At 42.4% G+C, this 23,375-nt stretch overlaps 3 protein-coding genes across 8 annotated transcripts; 1 reads left to right on the forward strand and 2 right to left on the reverse strand.

Moving 5' to 3' along the window:
• Window positions 1-614: 614 nt before the first annotated feature.
• fbln7 (fibulin 7) lies at window positions 615-9,029 on the reverse strand. The gene is made up of 8 exons (XM_085922860.1): window positions 8,598-9,029; window positions 7,752-7,914; window positions 6,222-6,398; window positions 4,226-4,351; window positions 4,017-4,154; window positions 3,360-3,497; window positions 2,869-3,007; window positions 615-1,413 (listed from the first exon to the last, which is right to left on the reverse strand). The coding sequence occupies exons 1-8, from the start codon at window positions 8,670-8,672 to the stop codon at window positions 1,041-1,043; spliced, it is 1,329 nt and encodes a 442-aa protein (XP_085778986.1). The 5' UTR covers window positions 8,673-9,029; the 3' UTR covers window positions 615-1,040.
• A 589-nt stretch (window positions 9,030-9,618) lies between these two features.
• zc3h6 (zinc finger CCCH-type containing 6) lies at window positions 9,619-16,484 on the forward strand. 6 transcript variants are annotated; one of them, XM_085922186.1, is made up of 13 exons: window positions 9,619-9,885; window positions 9,986-10,096; window positions 11,231-11,456; window positions 11,529-11,651; window positions 11,710-11,950; window positions 12,031-12,179; window positions 12,251-12,376; window positions 12,802-12,916; window positions 12,997-13,106; window positions 13,192-13,418; window positions 13,489-13,892; window positions 13,966-14,151; window positions 14,224-16,484. In XM_085922186.1, the coding sequence occupies exons 2-13, from the start codon at window positions 10,011-10,013 to the stop codon at window positions 15,654-15,656; spliced, it is 3,426 nt and encodes a 1,141-aa protein (XP_085778312.1). In that variant the 5' UTR covers window positions 9,619-9,885; window positions 9,986-10,010; the 3' UTR covers window positions 15,657-16,484. The 6 variants fall into 6 exon arrangements, with proteins under 6 accessions (XP_085778312.1, XP_085778311.1, XP_085778310.1 ...); XM_085922185.1 differs by having other exon boundaries at window positions 9,619-9,833; window positions 9,909-10,096; XM_085922184.1 differs by having other exon boundaries at window positions 9,619-10,096.
• On the reverse strand, window positions 15,728-22,345 carry LOC147050256 (uncharacterized). The gene is made up of 8 exons (XM_085922182.1): window positions 22,272-22,345; window positions 21,500-21,589; window positions 21,245-21,428; window positions 17,724-20,939; window positions 17,409-17,579; window positions 17,156-17,328; window positions 16,978-17,095; window positions 15,728-16,903 (listed from the first exon to the last, which is right to left on the reverse strand). Exons 2-8 carry the CDS (start codon window positions 21,517-21,519, stop codon window positions 16,670-16,672), a joined length of 4,116 nt encoding a protein of 1,371 aa, XP_085778308.1. The 5' UTR covers window positions 21,520-21,589; window positions 22,272-22,345; the 3' UTR covers window positions 15,728-16,669.
• Window positions 22,346-23,375: the final 1,030 nt, after the last annotated feature.

Here is a 23,375-nt window from a genome sequence, read left to right on the forward strand (position 1 = left end):
CTAAAACCTTCCTTGTCATCTATTCAGAGAACGTTAGATCATTATCCAGGATTTATTAATCCCCTGTGCTTTGGTAACTCTAACTTGAAAACTGTTCGGCATTGAGTGAGGTAAAAAGCTGAGATGTTATACTGAGTTTATTTTTATTTATGTAGAGACAATATTTAAACTCATCCAGTTGTTATCATCCTCAAAATACATGATGTATCAAGTGTGGTATATGAAATCTGCTGCTACTGTTGATTATCCACTTTCCACTCCCCAATATATATAAAAAGAAGCAAGATTGAATAGTGTGTATATACAGTATGTGATGGAAATTAATGCAAGAACCAGTAATAAAATATCCAAAATATACACTAATTTTATCGCTGTCCATGTGTCTAGTAGTGAGTAAGTAAATCATCGTTTAAACAGGGGGGGACAGGACAGTGGTGTTATTGTCAAAAGTTATACTCTCTAGTTAAGGAATTTGATATTTTCCATGTCACAATTTTCCAAATTATGTAATTTTGACTACTGAAAAGTGATGATTTTGGAGGGACAAGGATTCCGCTCCACTCCGGCAAATATATTCCTGCATGTGTTAACGTTTGAAAGAAGAATGACCCAAATTTTCCGGTTGATACCCAATTTGCATTTAGTGCCATGGAAAGTGTCCTGCTCTTCCAAATGAATATTTTAAAAAAAAATAAAAAAATAAAAAGATCCTCTGGAAAGTGTCCACAAGTTTTTAAAAATTCAAATCTAAATTCGGGGTCTGTTCTTCAATTTTCTGTTCGTCTTGAAAGAGCAGTCGCTGCAAAACAAATGGGAATATTTGTGGATGTCCAATTTTATGTTGCCTCAATGTAGTTTTTTTTGGCCCCAATGGATGTCTGTGCTCTGTCACTGAGTGACATTTTACTGCTGCCATATTTTTACTGCACAGTCGTTTGAGTACTTTAACTAGAAAATCTTAAGTGTGAATCACCCTCTGCCCTGCGACCGGCCGCAGTGGAAAGAAGGTGGGCAGTACGATCGGTTCCTCCTCAATCTCCTCAGAAGTTGTAGGGTGACACTAGAACGTGGACTCTGGCCACATGCTTAGCTTGGAAAGTGCGGTCGGCATATTCCGACATGTCCACGTCCACGTTGATCTCCTGCGGCCCGCGCAGCTGCTGAACCAGGATCAGCTCGCCCGTTTGTCTGTCTGAGCGTTGCATGACAAAGGTACCCCGGGAGTTTCCTCCAACAATGCCAAAGCGCAAGCTGTCGGGCCCCGCGCGCCCGGGGGCCCCGGCGGTGGCCATACGGAAAAGGGTGGCGGGCGTCTGTACGTTGGAGGGAAGGGAGAGGTAGTGAAACGAGACGGTCTTTGGAGCCAGGTGGCAGGAACGGCTTTCCATGGGGCAGGGATTCCTCTCACACTGACTACAACAAAAAAAAAAAAAAAATCAAGGAACACATCATATTAGAGGTGCAGAAAAGATAAATACTCTTTGATTTCCATTCCATGCGCGGTTATGTTTCATAGGTGGAGACCCTTGACAAAACTCTGAACCTGAAGGTGGGAGGGAAATTTATATCCCTCAAGGTAGAAGAATCATGTCCATCTTATTAAAATCACGTTTTTGCGTGTGTCTTTAATAGAACCATTACAATTATATCGTGGCTACAATCAAATCTGGCAAATTATGGGAAATGTGTGGCCTTTTCAATTTCCTTTTAAGATGACTGTTTCCTTCAGTCGGTATCATTTAGAATGCATGGAAAATAAAAGTGGTTATGAAGAATGAACAATGACATCCAGTCAATGGACATTCTATTAAGTACAGCTGCATCCACTATGAGAGATGTTTTAATAACCCGAGAGACAAAGTGTCATTTTGACACGGTGACATTTTTAGTCTTTATCGAAACTTTGCGTGATTATTTTGAATTTTTGAATCTGGTGAGGGTGCACGTTTTGGAATGTAAGCATCTGATTGGGCTAAGCTACGGTGCTAAGCAATGCTTTTGCTTTGTCCATGTTAGTGTCGGCCAAAAGCTTCAGTCATCTCCTCTGCTGGCATCAGTGTTCAACCACACTGCTGGTTCAGTAAGAGCACACAGTGCTATGTTTCAGTCCTTTCGACCGGGCAGCTTGGCTTGACAGAGACGTTGTAATGTTTCTCAGCAATTGGACAGCATTAAAGAGAAAATAATGTTTGGCAATGAGGTTCTGCTGAGTATGCATGCTCTTGTCACATATGGTTTGCTTCACTATTATACAGCTTGAACCACAAATTTTATTTTTGTAGTTTTGGGCTTCTCATGTGGCTTCTGTGTGTGTGCGTACAATCATCTCGTCTTCCTCCTTTGAGATGCACTCCAAGGTTAATAATGATGAAATACACTCACCAGTCACAACATGCGATGAGATCCCATTCAAGAGGATCATCGAAAATTTGGCCTCTACTAACTTTATAGAATTGTTGTTGTCGTTTGTTGTGGTGTTAAAGCATACACACACTGCAATACTGTTTCAAATATTCTGATGATGACCTTTTTAACCTTTCCTTAACTCGTTGAGAGGTGAAAAAAAAGAGCTTAGTTTATGATTTCTAGCAAATATAAAGAAACAGACCAAAAGTCAACATGAATGAAATCTGTAGTTGTCTTTGTTTTAAGGAACCACTATTACCTTCTTGTTGAGTGAGCTACCCTCCACATTCAGACCTGATTTACAAGGGAAATTTGGAAATGTTTTGAGAGTCATAAATAAATGTGAATGCAAACTTGACATTTTACTCTCCTTTTTCCTGCCATTAGTCAAAATGTCACACCAGGAGCCCAGTAGCACTACTTAAAGATAAAAGGGCAAAAACGTTCAAAAGGTACACCTACAGGGGTGATGTTTTGACGTAGCTGATGTTGCCATGGGAACGAGGACAGTCTGGGTTGACGCACTGAAAGCCTCCCCCGGTGTTGATACATGTTGTTCCTCGGCTACAGTTGTGCTGCTGGTTTAAACATTCGTCCACATCTGGAAGACAAAACAGTCCAGGCATGTAAGTCGAGTGGAGGGGCTTGCAGCCAGACCGTCCTCAGTCTGAGCACCGGGTGCTGAGCTCCATTTGTTTATTTGGTTTTTCGGGTCAGTCTCACTTAAATGCTTCATGTTCGAAAGATCATTCCTGCTGGGAAATGCTGAGCTCATTCATCCCAGGGCCAAACATTTTGCTCCCAAAAATAGTTTGACAGCTTTTGCACTGTGGTAAATAAAATCACAGGTAACCCCCCCCCCCCACACACACACACACACACACACAGTCAGATCTGCAGCTGTTAAAGCCTCCTGAATGAGTCTTTGTCCCCTGAGCCCTCCTGTCGCTCACCCTCACAGCTCCGCCCATCTGGGAGCAACTTATAGCCACTGGGACAGGAGCAGTGGTATGAGCCCGGGACGTTGACACATTCATGGACGCATAAAGTCCCTCCCTGGTCCAGACGGTAGACTTCACACTCATTGACATCTGTTAAAAACAGGAAAAGGCAGGCATCTCAGGACCGTGCAGGGCTGCTGTACACAGGACGGCAGGAATGTTTGGGATGGAGGAAATTCACCATATTAAAAGCACATTCTGGAACAAACATATGGGAAGACTTTTTCTGTCTACCAGGTTGCCTGTGTGATTTATTTAGTACCTACCCGTCTGAGTGTGCTGCTGCCTATTGTGTACATTGTAAAGACACAAATGAAGTGTTTCAAAATATTAACATGCACTTGCATCTTTTAACATTGCTTGTCTCGTAACATCAGAGCATCTGAACTGTGACCTAAATGGATGCTAATCAGCTTGTGACCTCTCGATAGGATTATTTTGTTTGTTACAAAACTGGCCTCCACTGATTAGCAGTCGAAGATTCAGTTATTTAGTGGATGTTTTCTTGCACCATTTATGTCATGCAGTTGCTAAACGGACCAAGTGTCAGCACAATCTAAAAGTTCTTGACAGGAATGAAGTAACACATTACAGTGAACAGGAGCTCACCTTGGCAGATGCTGTTATCAGATGTTCCACTCATGTGGAAGCCTGCATCACAACTGCAATGTTGGGCCCGGTTCACCTGGGCACAGCGAGGTTTTCGGCTAAACGCTGGATCATTCATTACGCTCCACTCGGGAGGAGCTGGAATAAAGGTAACAATAGAATGGGGCTTAATAAAAAAGCTGGGTGGTTTGTATTGAGTTCCATCCTACCGGTCTGAGTGTGGTGCTGGCAATGAGAACCACTCCAGCTCTGTGAGCAGGTGCATTTGTACTGATTGAGACCTTCCACGCAGGTACCTCCATTTTGGCAGGGGTTACTTCCACATTCACTTACATCTGAAGTAGCAGAAGACAGAGGGTAACACAAATATAAATATTCTAGTGAGTTACATTACAATCGTGACGCATCGATCTATTTTCGATTATACATATCCTGCTAGTGTAGATGGGAGCTGAAGTCAATGTTTTTCTTTTACACTAATGTGTTCTCCGCTAGTCTAAAAAGTATTTCCTATTTGCATGTCTGAAATATAAATTAAGCAGTAAAATAAATCCATTCTGCCATTTTGCTTGCTTCACTTCTCGTGCTGACTCGAATATTCCAAAAGTAAATCTTGAAAACAGCAACCTTAAACGTTTGATACAATGGAAACAATGACTATGATGTTAAAACAGTTTTTTTTTTTTTTTCAAGAATTCTCTGGGCTGTTGACATTGTCTAACTCATCACTGTCTGCAAATGGACTCATCCATATCTGTGAATTCTCCTGACATGTGATTATTTCCGCTTAAATGTGCACAAACTACATAAACTGAAGCACCGCATTTAAGAAAATGACAAGATAATAATAAGGCTGGTGAAAGGGGGAATAAATACACATAGAGACAAGAGCTACAAAGAACCAGATGGTACAGATCCCTATAAAACCGTCTGGACTCCTTACCCTCAGTAAAGTTGCGGGTGTGATGGAGCCTAACACAGTAAAATTGTTGCCAGCCAATCGCAGGACACTTCATAAAATATTATCTGTAATAGGGATGTTGGCTGTCTGGTTTTATTTACGTACAGTAGTTCTTTTCAATACTTCAGTGTTCAAAATTGCATATAATTAAACACAAGATTTCCAATTGAAGACCTTAAACAAGATATTTTTAAACTCATTTAAATTCAAATCAACGCACGATGTCAATATTGTTTGTTAAGTGTGGCTAAAATTAGAATGCTGATGCTGCGTTTTGGGAAAAAAAAAAAAACATGAACAGAGATAATACTGTTACAGGGTCATGCCTTCTCGTGTTGCTCTAAAGGTGAATATCAATAAACACATGTTGAAAAATGTGGCCTTTTGGTGGAGGAAAAGTGCTGCCACTGCAGGTTGATGGGGCTATGAACAGCATGCTTAGCATACTTCTGCGCTATCAGACCATGGGTGGGATATCATTTCAGGTCCAAATCCCATCAACCGGGGACACCACTGTCAAGAAACATGAGCATGATAGTGAGAGGAGAAGAAAGAGTGAAGCGAGAGGAGGTCTGACAGTTACCCAACACACTGCTATTCAGGAGAGGGACAAAGCTGGCATCCCATAGTGGAATGAAATCAAGTGGATTGTGATACTGGATATTGGATACCACATTCAACTTGGCCTTCTTGCAGAATATCAAAGAGCTGCAAGCATTGTGAAGAAGGCTAGCTTTACCTGCATTCTGGATTATTGGGGGGCTGGTGGATGTTTATTTACTGAGACATTGTGCAGTGCCTTTATTAACCCCCTGTGGACAAATAAACTTTATTCTGAAATGGAATATAAAGTGGATTTGAATTTGGAATCGGAATCGGTATGTGAATGGGATCCAAGTTGAATTTGAAATGGCTTTGCAGTAAAACTGGAATCAGATTTGGACTGAATATTGATAATAACTAAATTTGAAATACAAAGTATCTGAATGAAAAGTGAACTGCATTGAAATGAGTGTGCCTGATAATGTAGTGGTTCACTTGCATGACCTCCATGCAGTCTGGGTGTGTTGTTGCAAAATGAAGAAAACGTATGAATAAATAAATAAATGATGAATGAAATTATTTTGGAATTCAATTGACATCAAAAGTGGAATTGAACGGCACTTTGAATTGGAATGGACCGGCATTTTAGTCTCACACTATCCTTTTAAATTTAGTAGCAGGTTAATTGCCGATCACCTCACCTTTACAGACGGCATCCACACCGCTCCATGTGCCATTGTCTTGGCACACACGTGTAGCTGAACCCACGAGGTGGTAGCCCTGCGAGCAAGCAAAATGCACCTCATGTCCGGCCAGGTGTTTGGATCCAAACTTTGTCCCGTGCTCCAGTTCTTCCTGAGGCTGACAGGTGGTGGGAGCTATGAAGAAGAAAAAGAAGAAGAGAGAGGCTGATCACACGTGGAGAACAACAAGCCTTCCAACATTCTCACTGCCTGCGGATGGACACGTGTCACTGAGCAGTCTAAAACGCATCATTAGCAGCAGACTGGAAAGTTGAATGCCTGCATAAAATACAGTATTAGTATTAACATTACATAACATTATAAATGGACACCCAGTTTCCATTTTTTATGACATGTTTCGGCTTCCTTCACCGATTGTGAGAGAAAGCATTTAATAACAACTCGCAGTTATGGTCTTTTGTGCCTTGAGACCAATTTTGCAGTTCAATGTTTTCCAGATGAACAGGATAAGATTCATGACGGAATCACGCCACATGAGAAAAATGTGTGCACAGAAACAAAAAAGGGAAGGCGTAAAGCTGTTTTTTTTTTTTTTACATTTTCAATTGTGAGTGTCTGAACCCAAGCGACACCTTAATTGCACCGATTTGTCTTTCTAGATTTTGGCATTCGGTGAAATATGATGAGGAGTTTTGAACTGGAGATTACAAAACAGCCAAGTAACACAACAATCCCACAATTCTACTTCCTCTTTTAAATGGCCACCGCAGTGACAGATGACCTGGAATTTCTTCATGGCAATCTCACAATAGCAGGCATGTGCTGTTTTATTTGAAAGACTGATGTATATTATGTGTAGAGTATTCTGTATTATTAGTCACCTTTTCATATGATGCCTTTTAACCTTAGAACAGCACTGAACTACTACCGTGATGCCATTCATTGACACGCTACAAACAGTGATTTTCAAACTGGACCCCCTGTACCCCTGAGGGTCCACGAATCCCAAATACTAAACTAATTACTTCTTTCTGCTTTAAATTTGAGCCAAAAATTTGACTTGCCTTTTCCAAAGGGCTTTATAAAGAAAATAATGAGAAAATGATTCTGCTCATGTTTCAATGGGAATTAAACTCTAAAATAGTCAGTAGAGCGGTTGGGATTATCTCCAAATATATAGCTCCAAAACCCCAAATTGGCAGTACTGACTGTGTAAACTAGTTACTCTGTTTGCAGTTATGTTGTTATAGTGGAAACAATGCTCATCGTTTTGCAACAATGAATAAACACTGCAATTATTTCATTTGAGTTGAGTTAAATTTAGGGGGAAATGTTTAAAATATATATACCGTATTTCCCATGGCATTTTGGCATGGCTAACTGGTGTTTGGATTATGAGGGTACCCAAACTTCATTACGGTATATCGACATTTGAAATATTTTGCACTCTTCATGTATATAATCTCCAGTATAGTTCTGCACCTTAGTAAATTACAATCATAGATGATATGACAGTTTATCACTCACCAGCTGACTGATCCGCTTGAGGCAACTTGGAGACAGAATTTTGTAGCGTTGCCAGTTTTGACTTCATGATGCGGAAGCCCTCGGTGAATCGAACCTCTTGGCCTTTCAGAAACTTCTCCATCTGTCGCAACACCCCAACTACTTGATGTTTATCCATGCAGGTCTGTGGATCAAAGCAAGCATATTGGAAAACAAGTCACAAATGCATTGTTTGTAATTGTCATTACATTTTCTCATGTTCAACATACTCCACTACTTTCAATCAGATAAACAACCTCAGCCTATTCCGTTTCTAAGTGCATCCCAAACACAGCAAGACAAAATCTGTCTGGCAGATGTCTGTAGGACACGAGTCCAAACGCTGCTCCTTTGTATATTTTGCATGGCAGCAGGACAGTAAGCTTATTGGGTGATCCAGAATGACCAAAATCAAAGCTGAATAGACACCACAATCAGTTACTTGAGCAAAATTTGATGCCAACTCAGTACAGAGTTGTGTTTAATCCTTCCTGCAAGGTTTATTAATCACATGCTCATTGAAGCAATTTCTCAGGGGCGGCATACCTTGAATTCCTGTACTCCTATTTAGGGAGGCTTACTACAACAGCAACTAACTCCCAGGAATTAAAAATCATATTGTACCAAGTTTCAATCTGTGGTTGTTGCTAGTGCCCTACGTGCCTCTCGTTGACAAGACACGAGGACTCCAAATCTTCCATCCAGATGCTGCAGCAAAACTCATTTTGCCTCCATCACTAGTATTATTTTTCTGAATATGATCCCAAAAAAAATGAGAAAAGATGCTCTCAAACAACACTTCCAAAAATCATGTTACTATATTCTTACCTGAACTGCAGCACGGCCATGAACAGCTGTCAAACACAGCAAAAGTAAACACCTGCACCAAAAAGGCAGCCCCATATCTCCACGTTCAATAACTAATTTGCTCCTCTTATAGGAAGACCCTGTTGCACCTAACAGTCAAGTTAATATAAGCGTCCTTCAGTTGGACTCGGATCGTTTTAGTGGGATGCTCATCAGGTGTCTAAAATGGATCGGTGCTCCTGGAAAGTTTGTGCTCTGACTTCTGAGACGTCGCCCTGCTTCTGCTGCAAGAATCCCTCCCACCAAGGCTGCAATCTCCACTTTCAAACGGAATGGAAATAGTTTCATTGTGATCAGTTAATTATTCCGTAAGTGTTCCAACAAACGCTGAAAAATATTTTTTAGAATAGCAACATGAGTGCATGTGTGCGTGCAGACATGCGTGCGTGCTTGTGCCTGCGCGCGCACACAAACGTGCGTGCGTTCAATTGACAATTATATGACTAATTGTTGCCTAATCTAAATTGTAGTTGATATTCAATATTATGCCTGTAGGGAGAACTCGTATTTATAAATCATGGAATTAACATTTTCAACAGTAATTTTAATTTCAATATTGGATTTTTCCTCTGGTTTGGTGCTTGCAACCTTATTTTTTTTTACTGTTTGCGCTTCATATTTTTAGCGAGTTACAGCGACATGCTGTGGTCAAAGTGGAAAGCGCGAGTACTCAGGGCTCAGTTGCTTTCTCATAAACATTTGTTCACATTTAAAATATATATATATTAAGAGTCGGCTGTGGATTTGAATTATGAAAATAAGAAGTTCATCCCAAGAACAAATTCTCTAATTTCAAATTAGTCGCAGACAGATGGAAATATATGCGCGAAAGAGTGCGTGTGTGGGAGTATTGACTGCGATTTCCACCAATCACAAATGCCGTTCTGATGACGCCAACAAAAAACCGACCAATCACAGAAGGCAATTGTTGGGCTCCTGTTAGTTAGATCTGCAATGGGTTTGAAACGTGCGGACGAATACACCATTTGGGAATGTGCGCGACGAGGCAGAGTAGCCATTTTGAGATGATATCGCTGTTGAGAAATCCCGTGAAGATGCTGAAATCAACGAACATGGTTACAACACAGATTGTTTCTCCCTCCGTCTCCTCTCTTCTTTCACCATGGCAGCTGTCAACCGACGGGACATTAGCAAAGCGGGGTATCGAGCTGTGCTCACAGAGTTAAAACGTCATTGGTATGAAAGAGGAGAGTGTCTGTACATTGTCTCAGTCGAGACATGAAACACCGTGAGTTCTTTTGTTTCCTGCAGTCTGAACATCTTCCAGCATCTGTCACAACACAACGTCTCATTGACTGCTTGAGTTAATTCACTCTTGTACTGGACAGAGAAGTGAAGCAGATTTGATTTCCAATGGCCTCTGTGAGCCTTGTTTCCAGTCCCCCAGCCCCTGTTTTTGACAAAAACATGACAGACTCTGAGCTGGCAGGGGACGAAAGGTCGAGTAACAATCTTAATGCAATTCTTAACACAATCATCTGTGCGTTTCAGTGCTGTGCATCGACATTATTGTTTTCATTTTTTTTTTTCCTCCTCATCACACATTTAGGGGTTTATACATTTCCTGGTGCCCCTTTTACAATTCTTGCATGCCTTTTCAGTGCATCGATTGCCTGCAGATTTCCTGCCTGTCTGTCGAAACGATTCATTCGTACATTTCCATGCAATGGTAGACATAATTGTGTGTACTGTAGTGTTGGAATTAATCCATTGCTGCGTTGCTGCCATCTGCAATGGATGACGTAATGACACGCCCATTTTTAGTAACGCCTTAGCTGGCCACTAGGCGGTACTGCACCATGTTCACTCAGGGCCGATATGATAGTGATGACGACGGATCACTTACGATAGTTTATATCTACCCTAATGTCCATGTACATCATAAAATTGTACAAGTTGACATTTGACGCTTCAGTAGTGGACTGGTGCAGTTTTTTCTCATTAAAAAAAATTCAAAAACCCACCCTCAAATTCACAAAATAAATGGGATTGGAATATGAATTGCAAAGATGCAAATACACATGAGCAAACTGAGTATTGGAGGGTCAATTGTCCACTGAATATGCTAACAATATTGGCATTAAAGCAGCAATATTTATCTTGGACTTGACTTTTGATTTGATTGCACAATAACCTGTAATGAGAGACCAACCCTCTTGTAAGGATTAAAGTAATTACATCTGGTACTTTGAAAAATCTTGCATGCGTTTTGCACAGTCAGCATGGTATGCAAAATTAAATTCTGGCTTTCCTGTATAGAGTTTGCATGTTCTACCTTTGCTTGCACGGGTTTTCTTTCTCCCACATTCCAAAAACTGAAGACTCAAAAGAAAGTTAAAACTGTATTAAAGAAATTGATGGAAGTCGATTTTGCACATATTAATAGCTTTGGCTTTCCCCACCTTAGTAGTAAAAAAAAATATTGTCTAGCAAAAGGCATGCAAGCCAATAAATGTTTTTTTTTAATCCCGTTGTTACTCGGAACTGCTTAAAAGGATATTGAAATGCATCAATTGAATCAAATAATTTAGGGTGCGGTTACTGAAGTACTCAACTTTTAAATGACATTTCAGGGAGGATGGTGAGTTGGAAGATGGAGAAATAGATGATGAGGGAATCGGGATAGAGGAAGAAAACAAAGAGGCCCTAGAGGCAAATGAAGACAAAGAAAAGCCAAAGGAGAAGGAACGGGACAAAGCGAAAGAAAAAGAAGACAAGTCTCACAGGCACTCAAGGAAACGCTACAAAAAGACACGAGAGAAGAGAAGGTCAAAAAGGAGGAGACGGGACAGACAAAAAGTAATCTACTTGACCATAAAATTTAATTTGAATTGATTCCATGATGTAATTTGTTTCTGTCTCTCTCTTCAGCATCACTCATCTTCAAGTAGCTCCAGTTCTGACAGCTACGACTCTGACTACGACCGTCCAGAGAGACCCAAAAACAGGCCGAGCCATGGATCTGGACGTGATTGTGACATCCAGAATACTCAGGTGAGTGTATGCACCATAAAGTATATTCATGCAGTTAATGAGTCTGTTTATTTTCCAGTATGGAAGAGACCAAAAAGCGTCACGCGGCAACTTGCACAAGTCGCCGCCGCTGCCTCACAAAAGCAGCAATTTTGACAAGTACAGTGATTACAGCGATGACTACGAAGATGAGGAGGATCATTATGAAGAGGAGTCAGAGTACCACCAGTTGAAAGATTCAACATCCGGACCAGGAAGAGGCCGCTATGCGAAAGAGCAGATGATGGGGAAGAGGGGGAACATGAGGGGCATGAGACAATGTGAGAAAGCACCAAACTAATCTTTCATCCCAAACACTTTAAATAGCAATAAAAAAAAGCACAGATTTGTTTCACTGCAGTTGGGCCGAGAGGAAGAGGCAGGGGAAGTGGACCGGGAAGAGGACGTGGGATGCTCAATAAGAACAAAAAGATGAAGGGCGGCAAACCCTGGATGGGACGCGGAGGACGAGGCAGAGGGGCTGATCAGGACATGGAAGACGTCGCTCCCGTATGCCCATCTAATTTTCTATTCTCAGCAAGTTGTTATGGGCCGCTAACGAGTTCCCATTTATTTGACAGGAAGTGAAAAATTCTGGGTTTCAGAAGAAGCGACTGATAATGAGCAAAGAATTTATCAGTCAACACACAGTGGAACACAATGGAAGATACATTTGCAAGTACTTCCTGGAGGGTCGATGTATCAAGGTACGCTACTTCGAAAAAGTTTTACTGTTTGCTGTTTGAGCTGTTCTCTAAGTGTTACATAGGGATGCGCTATGGAAGCAAGAAGTAATCGCATTATATTTTTAACTAACTCTGAGCTTTTCGTCCGACATTCCTTATTTCTAGGTCATCTTGAATCATTTAAATCTGCATGTGATTGCAGTGACCACTAAAAAATGCTTGTAATTTCCCTTAGATTCCACAAGATGGTAGCAAAGTACAATTATGGTTGAGTGAATCTCCTCAACTTACTTCAACATACTTTCTAGACATCAAGGACAAAAACCTAATAGTAGATGATAGTTCATCAAAAAAATCTGTAGATGTCAAAGTGTGATTAAGTTGGCTGGCATTCTCTGTTTAAAAAATATTAAACTCAAAAGATAAGTGCTCATCTCTTCCTGTAGGGGGAGCAGTGTAAGTTTGAGCATGAGCTGGTCATCCCAGATAAGAAGAAGGAACTTTGTAAGTTCTACCTCCAGGGATACTGCAGCAAGGGAGACCATTGCATTTACATGCACAATATCCTTCATTGACAATCATACATGACCTTGTAAACGTAACCTGACCATTCAGTGAGTCTCCTTAATTTGCGACCTAACGTGAATATCCCTGCAAGTTCTTTCACACCGGAGCCAAATGCTATCAAGGTGACAACTGCAAATTTTCCCATGATTCTCTGACTGATGTGACGAAAGAGTTGCTCGATAAGGTGAGACATGTTTAAAGTGTAACAAATGCGCAATTCATGGGAATCCAAAAGCAATTAACAGTATCTTTTCTGCACACACGTTAAGATCATTAATACTGAGGAGGAGAACGCCCGTGAGGATGAGTTGGAGCTGGAGGACCTGAGAAAACAAGGCATCGCCCCACTTCCCAAGCCGCCTCCAGGGGTGGGCTTGCTCCCCACGCCGGGTCAGAGCAGCCCGACAGATGAGTCTTCCCAGGGAGGGAAGATCCCCTCCCTATTCGAAATCAAGGTTCATCCTACAGTCGACCTGGCGCATAAAATTGCCTCAAAGTAAGTCAAATCAAAATCAGGTTATGTGTTTTATCAAGAACCTTTAAATCATTTTTTTCCTCAATACCAGTGAGACCAACTACCAGGATTCTAATGAAGACACTGAGCAAATTAGTGGCGGATCAGAAGAAACACAAAGTGGAGCTTTGGTGTCTTCAGGCTCCGACGGCACCACAGTCCCTTCCTTGGGGTCGCCAAGTTCTGTGGGTTACCCAACAGGACCACCCATGAGCGCCCAGAGCCCTCCTGGACCACAGCTGCCACATGGCTACCCAATGCAGCAGCCAATTCCACCTGGTCCGCCGCCAGGGTTTCATGGAAATATAAATCATCACGTGAATATGCAGAGGCCTCCATTCCCTGCAGCGCCAGAACTACAAATGCTGCAGAATATATTTCCATTTCCATCATTGGGCCAGAACCCACTTGAGGTCCTCAACAACTTGCTCCAAAACCAGCCAGCAGGCCATCACGGTTTGTGTCACAATCACCGGTATGAATTTTGAGTTGCTTAAGGTACAATGGATCTTTGTTTTTGTTATGTTAGTAGAGCCAGGAATGAACCAGGTCCAGAACCTGCAGCAGAAAATTGGTCCAGATGTTCAATTGCAGTCTTTACCACCAGCGGTGCAGAAAGCAATAATTTTACACCTGACTCAGAACCAAACAGAGTCCAAGCCACATGAGAGCGAACCGCAGAGAGCGGAGAGCCAAAATGATAATACAAACAGAGGTGATTGTCCCTTCTGATCGTAAACAGGTTCCACCAAAATCTCAGTCTAACTTTTTTGATCTTTTCCTCCAGATGAAACAACAAACTGGTATTCCAGCGACGAAGAGGGTGGGAGTAGTGTTGCGTCCATCCTCAAATGTCTAAAAAGGCAGAGTGAGATGCAGCAGTCCAAGACTCCAACACAGGCCCCTGCAGCACCGCTGGGCGACCCACGACTGGTCAAGGACAGAACTCAACCAAGTGACCCTCGTGTAAAGGCAGACCCTCGGCAGAGACCTCCCGATGTGAAAAAGGAGTCTGATGCAAGTTTGGATCCACGGCTGTCCCGAGACCCCAGGAAACCGAGACCTATGGATTCCAACACCTACCGCCAGCCGACTGGCCCAAAAAAGCCTGCAGGTGAAGAGGATGATGAAGGGGAGCGGGAACTCCGAGACAGAGCGGCTCTCATCCCATTGGAGGCCAGTCCGGATGTGGTGCTACGGGACCCCCGCTGCCAGCTGAAGCAGTTCAGCCACATTCGGGTGGACATACTACTTCAACGTCCAGCCTTCGCCCAAACGGTGGTCTGGGCTCCTGAAGACCTGATCCCATCTCTGATACCCAAACAGGAGCATAGCATCAACCTACCCCTGCCACCTCTAATAGCTGATGCTCAGATGAACAGAACAAGCGTGCCAGAGCAACCCCCTGCCTCCAGCCCCCCACCGACCGACCCCAGACTGGCGGCCACTCGTTTAAAGGAGCGTCTCGCTCGTCTGCCGCAATCTGGATCCTCAACGGAGAGACCTGTAGATCCGCGTCAGCAAAAGAATATAGACCCCAGAATCAAGCGTACAACAAGTCTGGACTCCAAGCTGCTAGGTCAGAAGGAACCTACGGGAGGAGTTGTAGAAGCCAGGTTACAAAAGACCAGTCCTAGCCCCTCCCTTTCCGAACAGCTGCCACCCTACGCGCCACGGCTGGCTTCATCCGGGGGAGTCCTGGAAAGCCCCACGACAATCCTGGGAGGAATCAGTCTGTACGACCCCCGAAATCAGACAGAGTCGGTTCAGAGGGATCAGGTGGAACCTCTGAAAAAAGGAGGCATTCTCAAACATCCAGTGAAGAAAGACACTCCTTCAAAACAAGCCACCTCCCCAAGTCAAGGCCGTGTCTCTATGGAGGAGATGAAAGCCACGGACAATACCTCCAAGAACGATCATGCCCCACACGACAGTCCACAGCCATCTTCTCAGGACTCCATCATCACTCCCCACGCAGTGCATAATCTTCCAGTCCAGGCGTTGGCAGGCTTGATCCGACCCCAATACACTGACGCCAGGCAGGCCAAACTGGCAGGACCAGGGTCTGCAGGGGCACAAGAGGATGCAGAGGAACAGAAGGAGCAGAAGGAAGTTCTCGTAGAGGAACCCAAGCAGATGGACGAGGAGGAGCTCGAAGACAGAACTCTCAAAGATGTCTTCAAGACTTTTGACCCCACAGCTTCTCCTTTCTCCCAGTAAACTGCATTGAATTGCTATCTTGGTGACACATGCCAATCATTATTGAGCTATAATTTTATTTATTCCTGTACATTCACTTTAAACATATTCATAAGTGGATGGTATGGCAGTGCGCATGATAACGTCTTTTTTTTAATTTCTTTATTGGATTGTTGATTTGTCAAAAAGATAAAACTTTTCCATTCCCCTGCAGTATATTTCTACTTGAATTGTGAAGTGGACATTTAACTATACCTAGTGTCTCAATTTAAATGTGAATGAAATTGTTAATATGGTCTACATGCATTCAAGTTTTGAAGTCTATTACACGTTTAATCAAATAATTCCTATTGACAAGTAACACTAAACTCAATAGGTGAATTAACAAATTAGAAAAATTCTTTTCTAGTTCACTGAGAAAACATCGATGAGTGTATTCAGTGAATGCAAATCTAAAATTCCCCTTTTGAAAATTGGAATATCACAATCCAAATGTCTTAATTTAGAAAGTAGGTAGGAATCAGTCTTGTTCAAGATATTTTCCTGTATTTAATGAATTAAAGTTTTCTTTAGTGTACTGAAGTAATACATTCATTGAGATGCACTTGTAAATAACAGTTTAACACTTATTGTAGTTGTTTTTATATCAAACGTGTTACCTTAAAATGAGCTTGTGTGAGTATTTTAAGCCATTTTGGAGCTTTTATTTGTATTGTTTTTGCAACCTTTAAAAGACATATTTATTGTATGTCTATTTGTGGTAAGCTTTGTTTTCTGTGTACATTTAATCACCTTTTAAATACAGTCCACTGTACATATCTTAATGTGAATTAAATGTTTACACTACAACCTGACCTAAAATTGCATTGAATGAATCGTTTGAGTTATGCAAAACACTACACAGCAATATTAAATACTTTGTCTTTCTCAGTTGACAAAGGCTTATGTTGACTGATAACTACAACCATTAAAAAAAAAAAAACACATTCGCTCTCGGACATTGTCAAAAGCTAAGAGCAATCTCCTTAAAGTAATTATTGTGGTCTATTATTGTAACCTCTCAATTGAAGCGTCAAGTTGGAGCCATCTTGTATTGGAGACGCCAGACTTGGTATGACGGAATGTGATGAAATCCTCCTCAAACCCAGCTCATCCGTTTTGGGGTTGGAGGTCTGCTGGGCTCGGTGGATCTCCAGGTTCTTCTTCCATTGGAAACACAAGGCAGTCGCTTCGGCTCCATCTGAATTAGGCTCCGGCTGCTTTAAACCCTCAGACAAGACAAGAAATCCAACTTTAAAGGATCTTTAATATTTTATAATATGTAAATACTGGTCTGGTTTACTGTGATGCAGGAGGTCTCTGCTGCATGAACCCCTTTAAGAACTGTGTGGAGGAGGTTCTGTGTGTTCTTCACCAGGATCTCATCAGATGATTTACAGCCGGGTGTTACGGAATTGACACTGCAGTACAAAATTGTATTGTTTTGGTCTCACTTTTTTTTTCTGTTTGCTCATCCATACCTGGAAAGGATGCTAAGCTGGTTGGTGATGGTGAGAATCTGCTCCAGTATAAGGGAAAGGTCCAGCGCACACTGTGCATCCAGGCAATGGTTAGCTATGACTTGAAGAAACTTGGTTACCGATTGGCCGCTTGTCATCACATCTTTGGCTGCGCACACAAACGCTTCTTTGTTCTAAGATTAAAACAAAGCCCAAAACTGAAACATGATAGTTAAAAGCAAAATCCATAAGAGTGCTCTCTAGTGGTGCTTACCAGTATTGGACCTCTATTCCTCAGGTATTGGGTCATGTGGTACAGTGTGTCTGCCATCTTCTTGGTCTCCTGGACTATCTTGTTGTCTTTTGGGTCCCAACTGGCGCTTTCTTGCTTCAGCAAAAAGGAGGTGGAGGTCAGAGAAGATGTCTCTTTGGAGCTAGACGCAACCTGCAGAGAAATAGGAAGGAAGGAATCTTAAACAAAATCAATATACAAATACATAAATATGTACGGAACATGCACTCTATTTGCTTCCCCAACAGACCAATATGGAGCTATTCCGTGGCCACAAATGATTATTTAAATACTTACATCCTTGATTATATTTATGGGTCCATCTTTATTCCAAGCTGACACTTTTGATTTTACAGCATCTTCACATATATGCCAAGAAGCTTTTTTTGTTTCTTTTTCTCTCTTTCCATCACATGTCATAGGGACATTCTGGATGCATCCATCGGATGTCATGCCCTGAAGGCCTGCTCTGATATTCTCCTTTACATCTTGGTGGATTCCATCTTGCTTACTGATCTCTTCTACCAGATAGTGAGCTTCGGCTGCCCAGCACTGAATCTTCACCTCCAGGTTGAATATGTCATTGATTGAGCTTGTTTGCACCATGCTGATGATGTCAGACATCACAAATAACAAATGTGTGTTAATGGAGTGCAGGTTGGCACGTTCTTGTGTATCCCGCATGTAGACAAAGCTCTCTTCCACTTTTTTGGTGGCATCTTTTACATTCTCAAGGAGTAAACTAACGGAATGTTCAAGTTTTTGCTGTGCATCATCTGATTTGTTCTTCTCAGTTTGCTTTGCTGCCAAACGAGCAATGCTGACAATATTGCGGAGTGGAGTGTCATAATATTTATTTGTTTTACTCAAAAGCCCAGCGAGCTCTTTCATCTTAATATTGATGTTCCTCCGAAGAAGCTCCGGCTTTGCAAGCTGCATGATACTCGGCGTTACAGTGAAGTCCTCCGCTGCTTGAAGGTAGCGCTCAGTCAGCGTCTTCAACTCACTCCGGTAAGCCGTCAACTCTTTTGATTTAAAATCACTTTTACAAGTTAGACTGGTGAGCCTTGCAGCATCCTGGATTCTCAGTGAGCCTTCCGATAAGATGAAAAGTTGCTTTTGAGGAGAGTGTTGGCTCACAGCGCCAGACGTTCCCAAAATCTTATCCAGAGAATTGAACAAAATGCAAATGGAGAGACCCCAGTGGATGCACAGACCCTCAAGCTGATCCAGCTGACCATCAGATGAGGTTGTAAACTCGTTCAGATGTTTTGTGTTGTTTTGGGCTTTGTGTAGTTTGTTGTGCAAAAGAGTCATGGTCTCCTGGTTTTCGCTTTGAGGGGTCACGTGTGATGACGTGAGTACCTGCACGGTGTCAGCGCACCAGTTCATCACTTCACTGAGCTGCTGTTTCACATCCGTTGTTTTAGTTACTCGAGCTCGCCTCAGCTCGGTGTAAATAACGTGATACCAAGGTTGACTCCCTGGCAGCAGAACCTTTCGAATGTTGGCAATGAGGTCAGAAAACTGAGTACAGAGTCTGCAGATGTTTCCTGTGCCTAGCGACGAGCTCATTGCCGTCTCTTGAGCCGTCTGAACCAGCAGAGGTGTCAGCGACACCAGTTCAGCTCGAAAGCGTTCTAAATTCTTACAGCTGGCGTCGTCTACGATGGCTAAAGCTTCTCTCGTTGCTTGGGAATAGCAGTTTGAAAGCTCAAGAACACCAGTACACATCCGGTTGAGGACCAGAACATCTTTTTCTTTGGTCACAATCATGAGTTCTTGTAAGAGGGGTAAAAGTTCAAAGTCGAAAGTCATCTGGATCATTTTGGGTTCCTCTATGTCTAACTCATGATCATATTTAGCAGAAAGCTCCAATTCCACGCAGTCTCCATCGGACTCCTCATTTTCTGTTTCTGTTTCAATCACATCCAGGATGGAGGAATCCAAACTTCTCAGCCCACGATCCTCATTCAGATCACAAGACTCGTCTTCGGAAAGATCTGACTGACGGGCTCCCTCCCGCAGAGGACTGAGCAGATGTGGGTGCTGGTGGCCATCCAGTCCTTCTCTGAGGACTTTAAAACGGTGAATAACAGCAGACGCATTGTCAGAAAAGGTCGAATAGTGCTCCACATTCAAACTGCCACCTAAAAGCATGTCAGTGACCGAATGGTTCATTTTGCTTTGACAAAGCTGAGCTTGTTTCAGCAGCACCAGGAGACCGTTTCTGTAGATGGGGTCCTCGCTGTGGTCCAAGTACGTCCTGACTGAATACGTCACCAGCTGCATGTGACGTCTTAGGTCGGTCGCATGTTGACTAAAGAGTTCGTAGTTTTGCTGTCTGTATGCGTTGTCACAACCACCACGGTCATTTGTTATCTCGTTAATGGCGAGGCTCGTAAACGTCTTGACATCCATCACTTCACTGAGAGCATCCTGGAGGTCTTTCACCACTTCTTCCCATATGGGAAACATTTCTTGAAGCTTTTGAAGGGTGTGCAAAGAGTTGTCAACCAGTTCCAGAGACAGAGGAGCAATCTGAGCTTGGAGTCTGGTAAGACACATTCGGGAGTTCTCCACATTCTCTAAGCTCTTTGCATCATCGGCTGCGGCAGAAAAAAAGCTGGCAACTTGGATGAGTCTTTCCAAGGAGGAGATGAACTCTTCCACTGGTGACTGAAGAAAGCTCAGGTCGGTTTCTATGGAGGAATCTGCAATCAGAGTTTGACTCACCAACCGTGAAAGTTCTTCAAATGCAGATGCTTCAACCAAAAATGTGTCTAACAGGCGATGAAGAATGGCTGCCATCATTGCTCTATCGAGATCTTCTAGGAGCTCCTCGAACGAAACGCAGATGTTTTGAAAATGCCCCTCGTGATTCTCCGGGGACTTTAAGATCAGTTTTATGTCAGACCACAAGTGGAGAACATGTCGACTGTGGAGCACTACTTGTTGCTGGAATTCTGTTTGAGAACAGTTGGCCACAGTCATGCAGTGAAAGACAAGATCTCGAACCAGAATGTCCAAGTCACGACCTGGTAACAATGACGAGTTAGACCAACCTTCCAGTAGCTGTGACAAACATTTCCTCTTCTTGGTATAAAAACCACAATCTTCAAAAGGTCCTCTTTGACATTGGCTTTTTAGGGTGCTCACAACGTCGTCTACTGTGCTCCTCACCGTGTCAAGTATGTAGCTCTTGGCAGCTTGGGCTTCCTTGCTCATTGGGTGCTTGATAGTGGTGCAGGTAGCAGTGTGCATCATGGGGATGCACCTCCTTAGGGTCTCCAAGGAGTGTTCAAGTTTTTGGGCCTGCTGGGGGTCCTTTAAGGAATCTGCTCTCTCCGCGGTCAGGTGGCTGAGGAGGAGCAAGGCATCAGAGAATGCCTGAAAGACTTGGATCAGGGACTGGAGGTCTGAACAGGAGGCGAGCTCAGAGAGATGCTCGGATACTTGAGCGGCAGCTGCAAGGATTTCTCTCACCACAGAGTCATCATGCACTAAGAGAACCTGAGGGAAAAAAAATGGAAAAAGTACGAGCAGCTACTTTCTAGGGCCATGACTGCAATAATTCATCACTTTGTTTAGGGAGTATTAACATTTATGGAGACTGTGCTAATAGGTCATTAAAATTCCAACCTCTCCTATCATCTAGTTTTGCTATACTTGAGTATAGCTGCAGAAATTCACAAGATACATCTGCACCAAAAACATCTGGTCTTGTTCAACTATGTTGGAGTTTACCGTATAAGAAAATTAAAGATCTTCAGATGATGAGTATACCGTCCACTTTTGTCCATCGATTTCATCCTTACTTTGACTACTCCTAGGAAAACGGCTTGTGCAGCAGCGACGAGTTCCTCTTTGTGCGCATTCAAATTGGGCTGGATGCTGAGCTTCTGGGCTGCTAGGAGCACATGTTGGCCTGACAGAGTGATGGGCTCCAGTAGGGAGTCCATCTCTTTACGAAGCACATCATCGTCCGTGTCAGTGCTATTTCTGGAAATGGAAAAATGGTGTTAATTTGGAAATAAAAGTGTATTATCGGCCTATCTGTGATCAATACACACCTGGAAGCCACTGCAGCCATGTTGCTAGTAGCTTTAGCTACAGTCCGAGCTGCTTCTTCCAACTGGCTGAAGCGTTCGGGCTCCTCTAAGCTGTCACACAGCAGCACAAGGTGACACAAGTGACATGCAAACGGAGCAACCACCTGGTCCGCCGCTTTTGTTCTTATCAGGCCGTGGTCCAGTAATGAAGACATACTTGTAGCTTAGTTTACAGAGAGCTTCTTGCAGGTCTAAACAAAGATGTTCGAAGCAGTTTGTTAATAATTCAGTACAGTCCGCAACAAGTGCTTGATGACATTGTTTCCCCAGCAACGAGTGTCACGTGACCAAAAGGTCATGCTATATTATTTTTTACTTATGTCAAAAGCTCGGGCAAAAGGAAGAACGTTTGATTTTTCAAAGAGCAGATGTACCCAAAATTGAGTGACTAATACAAAGCTTATTTCCAAGCTGGAAAGGTGATGCTTCAGATTTTATATTTTGGTTTATAATTTGAAGTCGACCCCAAAATATTTTTGGGGAAACTGTATATATAAATAAATACAAATATTTGCCTAACATTTGCTTAATTGTTTATGTCCTCGTTTTACTTTTTGTCAGGAATGAGTTGAGCCAGGGTGACCAAATGCAGCATGAACCAGGATTTATTGAAGGGAAAGGGAGTTGGAAGGGAGGTAGGTGGGGAACCGAAGACACAGACGGAATTAGAGACTCACGGCCAGCAAGAAGTCAGACTGACAGAAGTCCACTTGGACAAAGCTAAAATTCTGACCGTGCATCCAGACAGACCGGGGGGAACCCAGACGACAGGAACAGGAACACTGGGCACAGACAGGAACAGGAACATAACAGTAGACACCAACAAGGAGGGTTTAAATACATCAGGTAACAAGAGGGAGCAGGTGACAGACATGACGATGACGAAGGGGTGTGGCTGAGGGAAGTTGACGGCCAAGCGTGCTCTGGCATGGGCGTGACACCTTTGACATTACTTAAGATTCTTACCTGAAATGTTAAAATGTTATTCTATATGCTTCTTGGACTTGAGGATATATTTATATTGCATCTGTAGTGTTATTTTTTTATCAATGATGAACGCAATGAGGTTGTGTTGCCTGTTCATTTCGGGCACAACAACAAGTAGAGGGCGCTAGACACTATCAATCAAATTAATAATATTTAAAAATAATAATAATAAAAAAACAGCATTTGATTTTTCCACTCAAAAATCATTTATCATTTGATAAATATACAACTTCAATACAATTTTTAAAAACATCCAACACTCTATAATGGAAACGATAATGTGTGACAGTAGTATATTGAGAACAACCAAAACCATCCAAACTATTTCCATCACAGTTCAAATTGACCCCCAAGGAAACGTCAAGTGTTGCTTGTATCTGCATTAAAATTTAAATGATCAATGAAGTTGACTGAAGATGTGATGGTGTACACAGTAAATGCTATCATGCCAGTGAAATTCTTTGGTAACATAAAAAAGTCAATCAACAGAACACAACAGGAAGTTAAAAAAAAAATAATCATAGTGAGCCTCTCAACACTGCAGCCTTAGAGAAAGTCTGAAGTACACCTCAACATATACATTGATCTTTGTCATTGCACATTTCATTTCATCCAAACACACTGGATATGAGTGTCTATTTAAAAGTGAGTTACAAACGCGTGAAAAAACTTTTAGGGTTCACTGTATTTCAAATAAGTCTCAATGACGTGGCTAGGGGGCAGTTAAGCACTATTTTCAGTTCGCTTACATTTTATTAGCCTAATAGATTACTTGCCCAAGTCAAAATACCAACGTACGTGCTCAAAAAAGATGTTTCTTACATCTGCGTAGATTCTCAGACATCCAGAT

Source organism: Syngnathus leptorhynchus, chromosome 10, assembly GCF_054491065.1.
Source record: "Syngnathus leptorhynchus isolate UIUO chromosome 10, UIUO_Slep, whole genome shotgun sequence".
Taxonomy (NCBI): Eukaryota; Metazoa; Chordata; class Actinopteri; order Syngnathiformes; family Syngnathidae; genus Syngnathus; species Syngnathus leptorhynchus.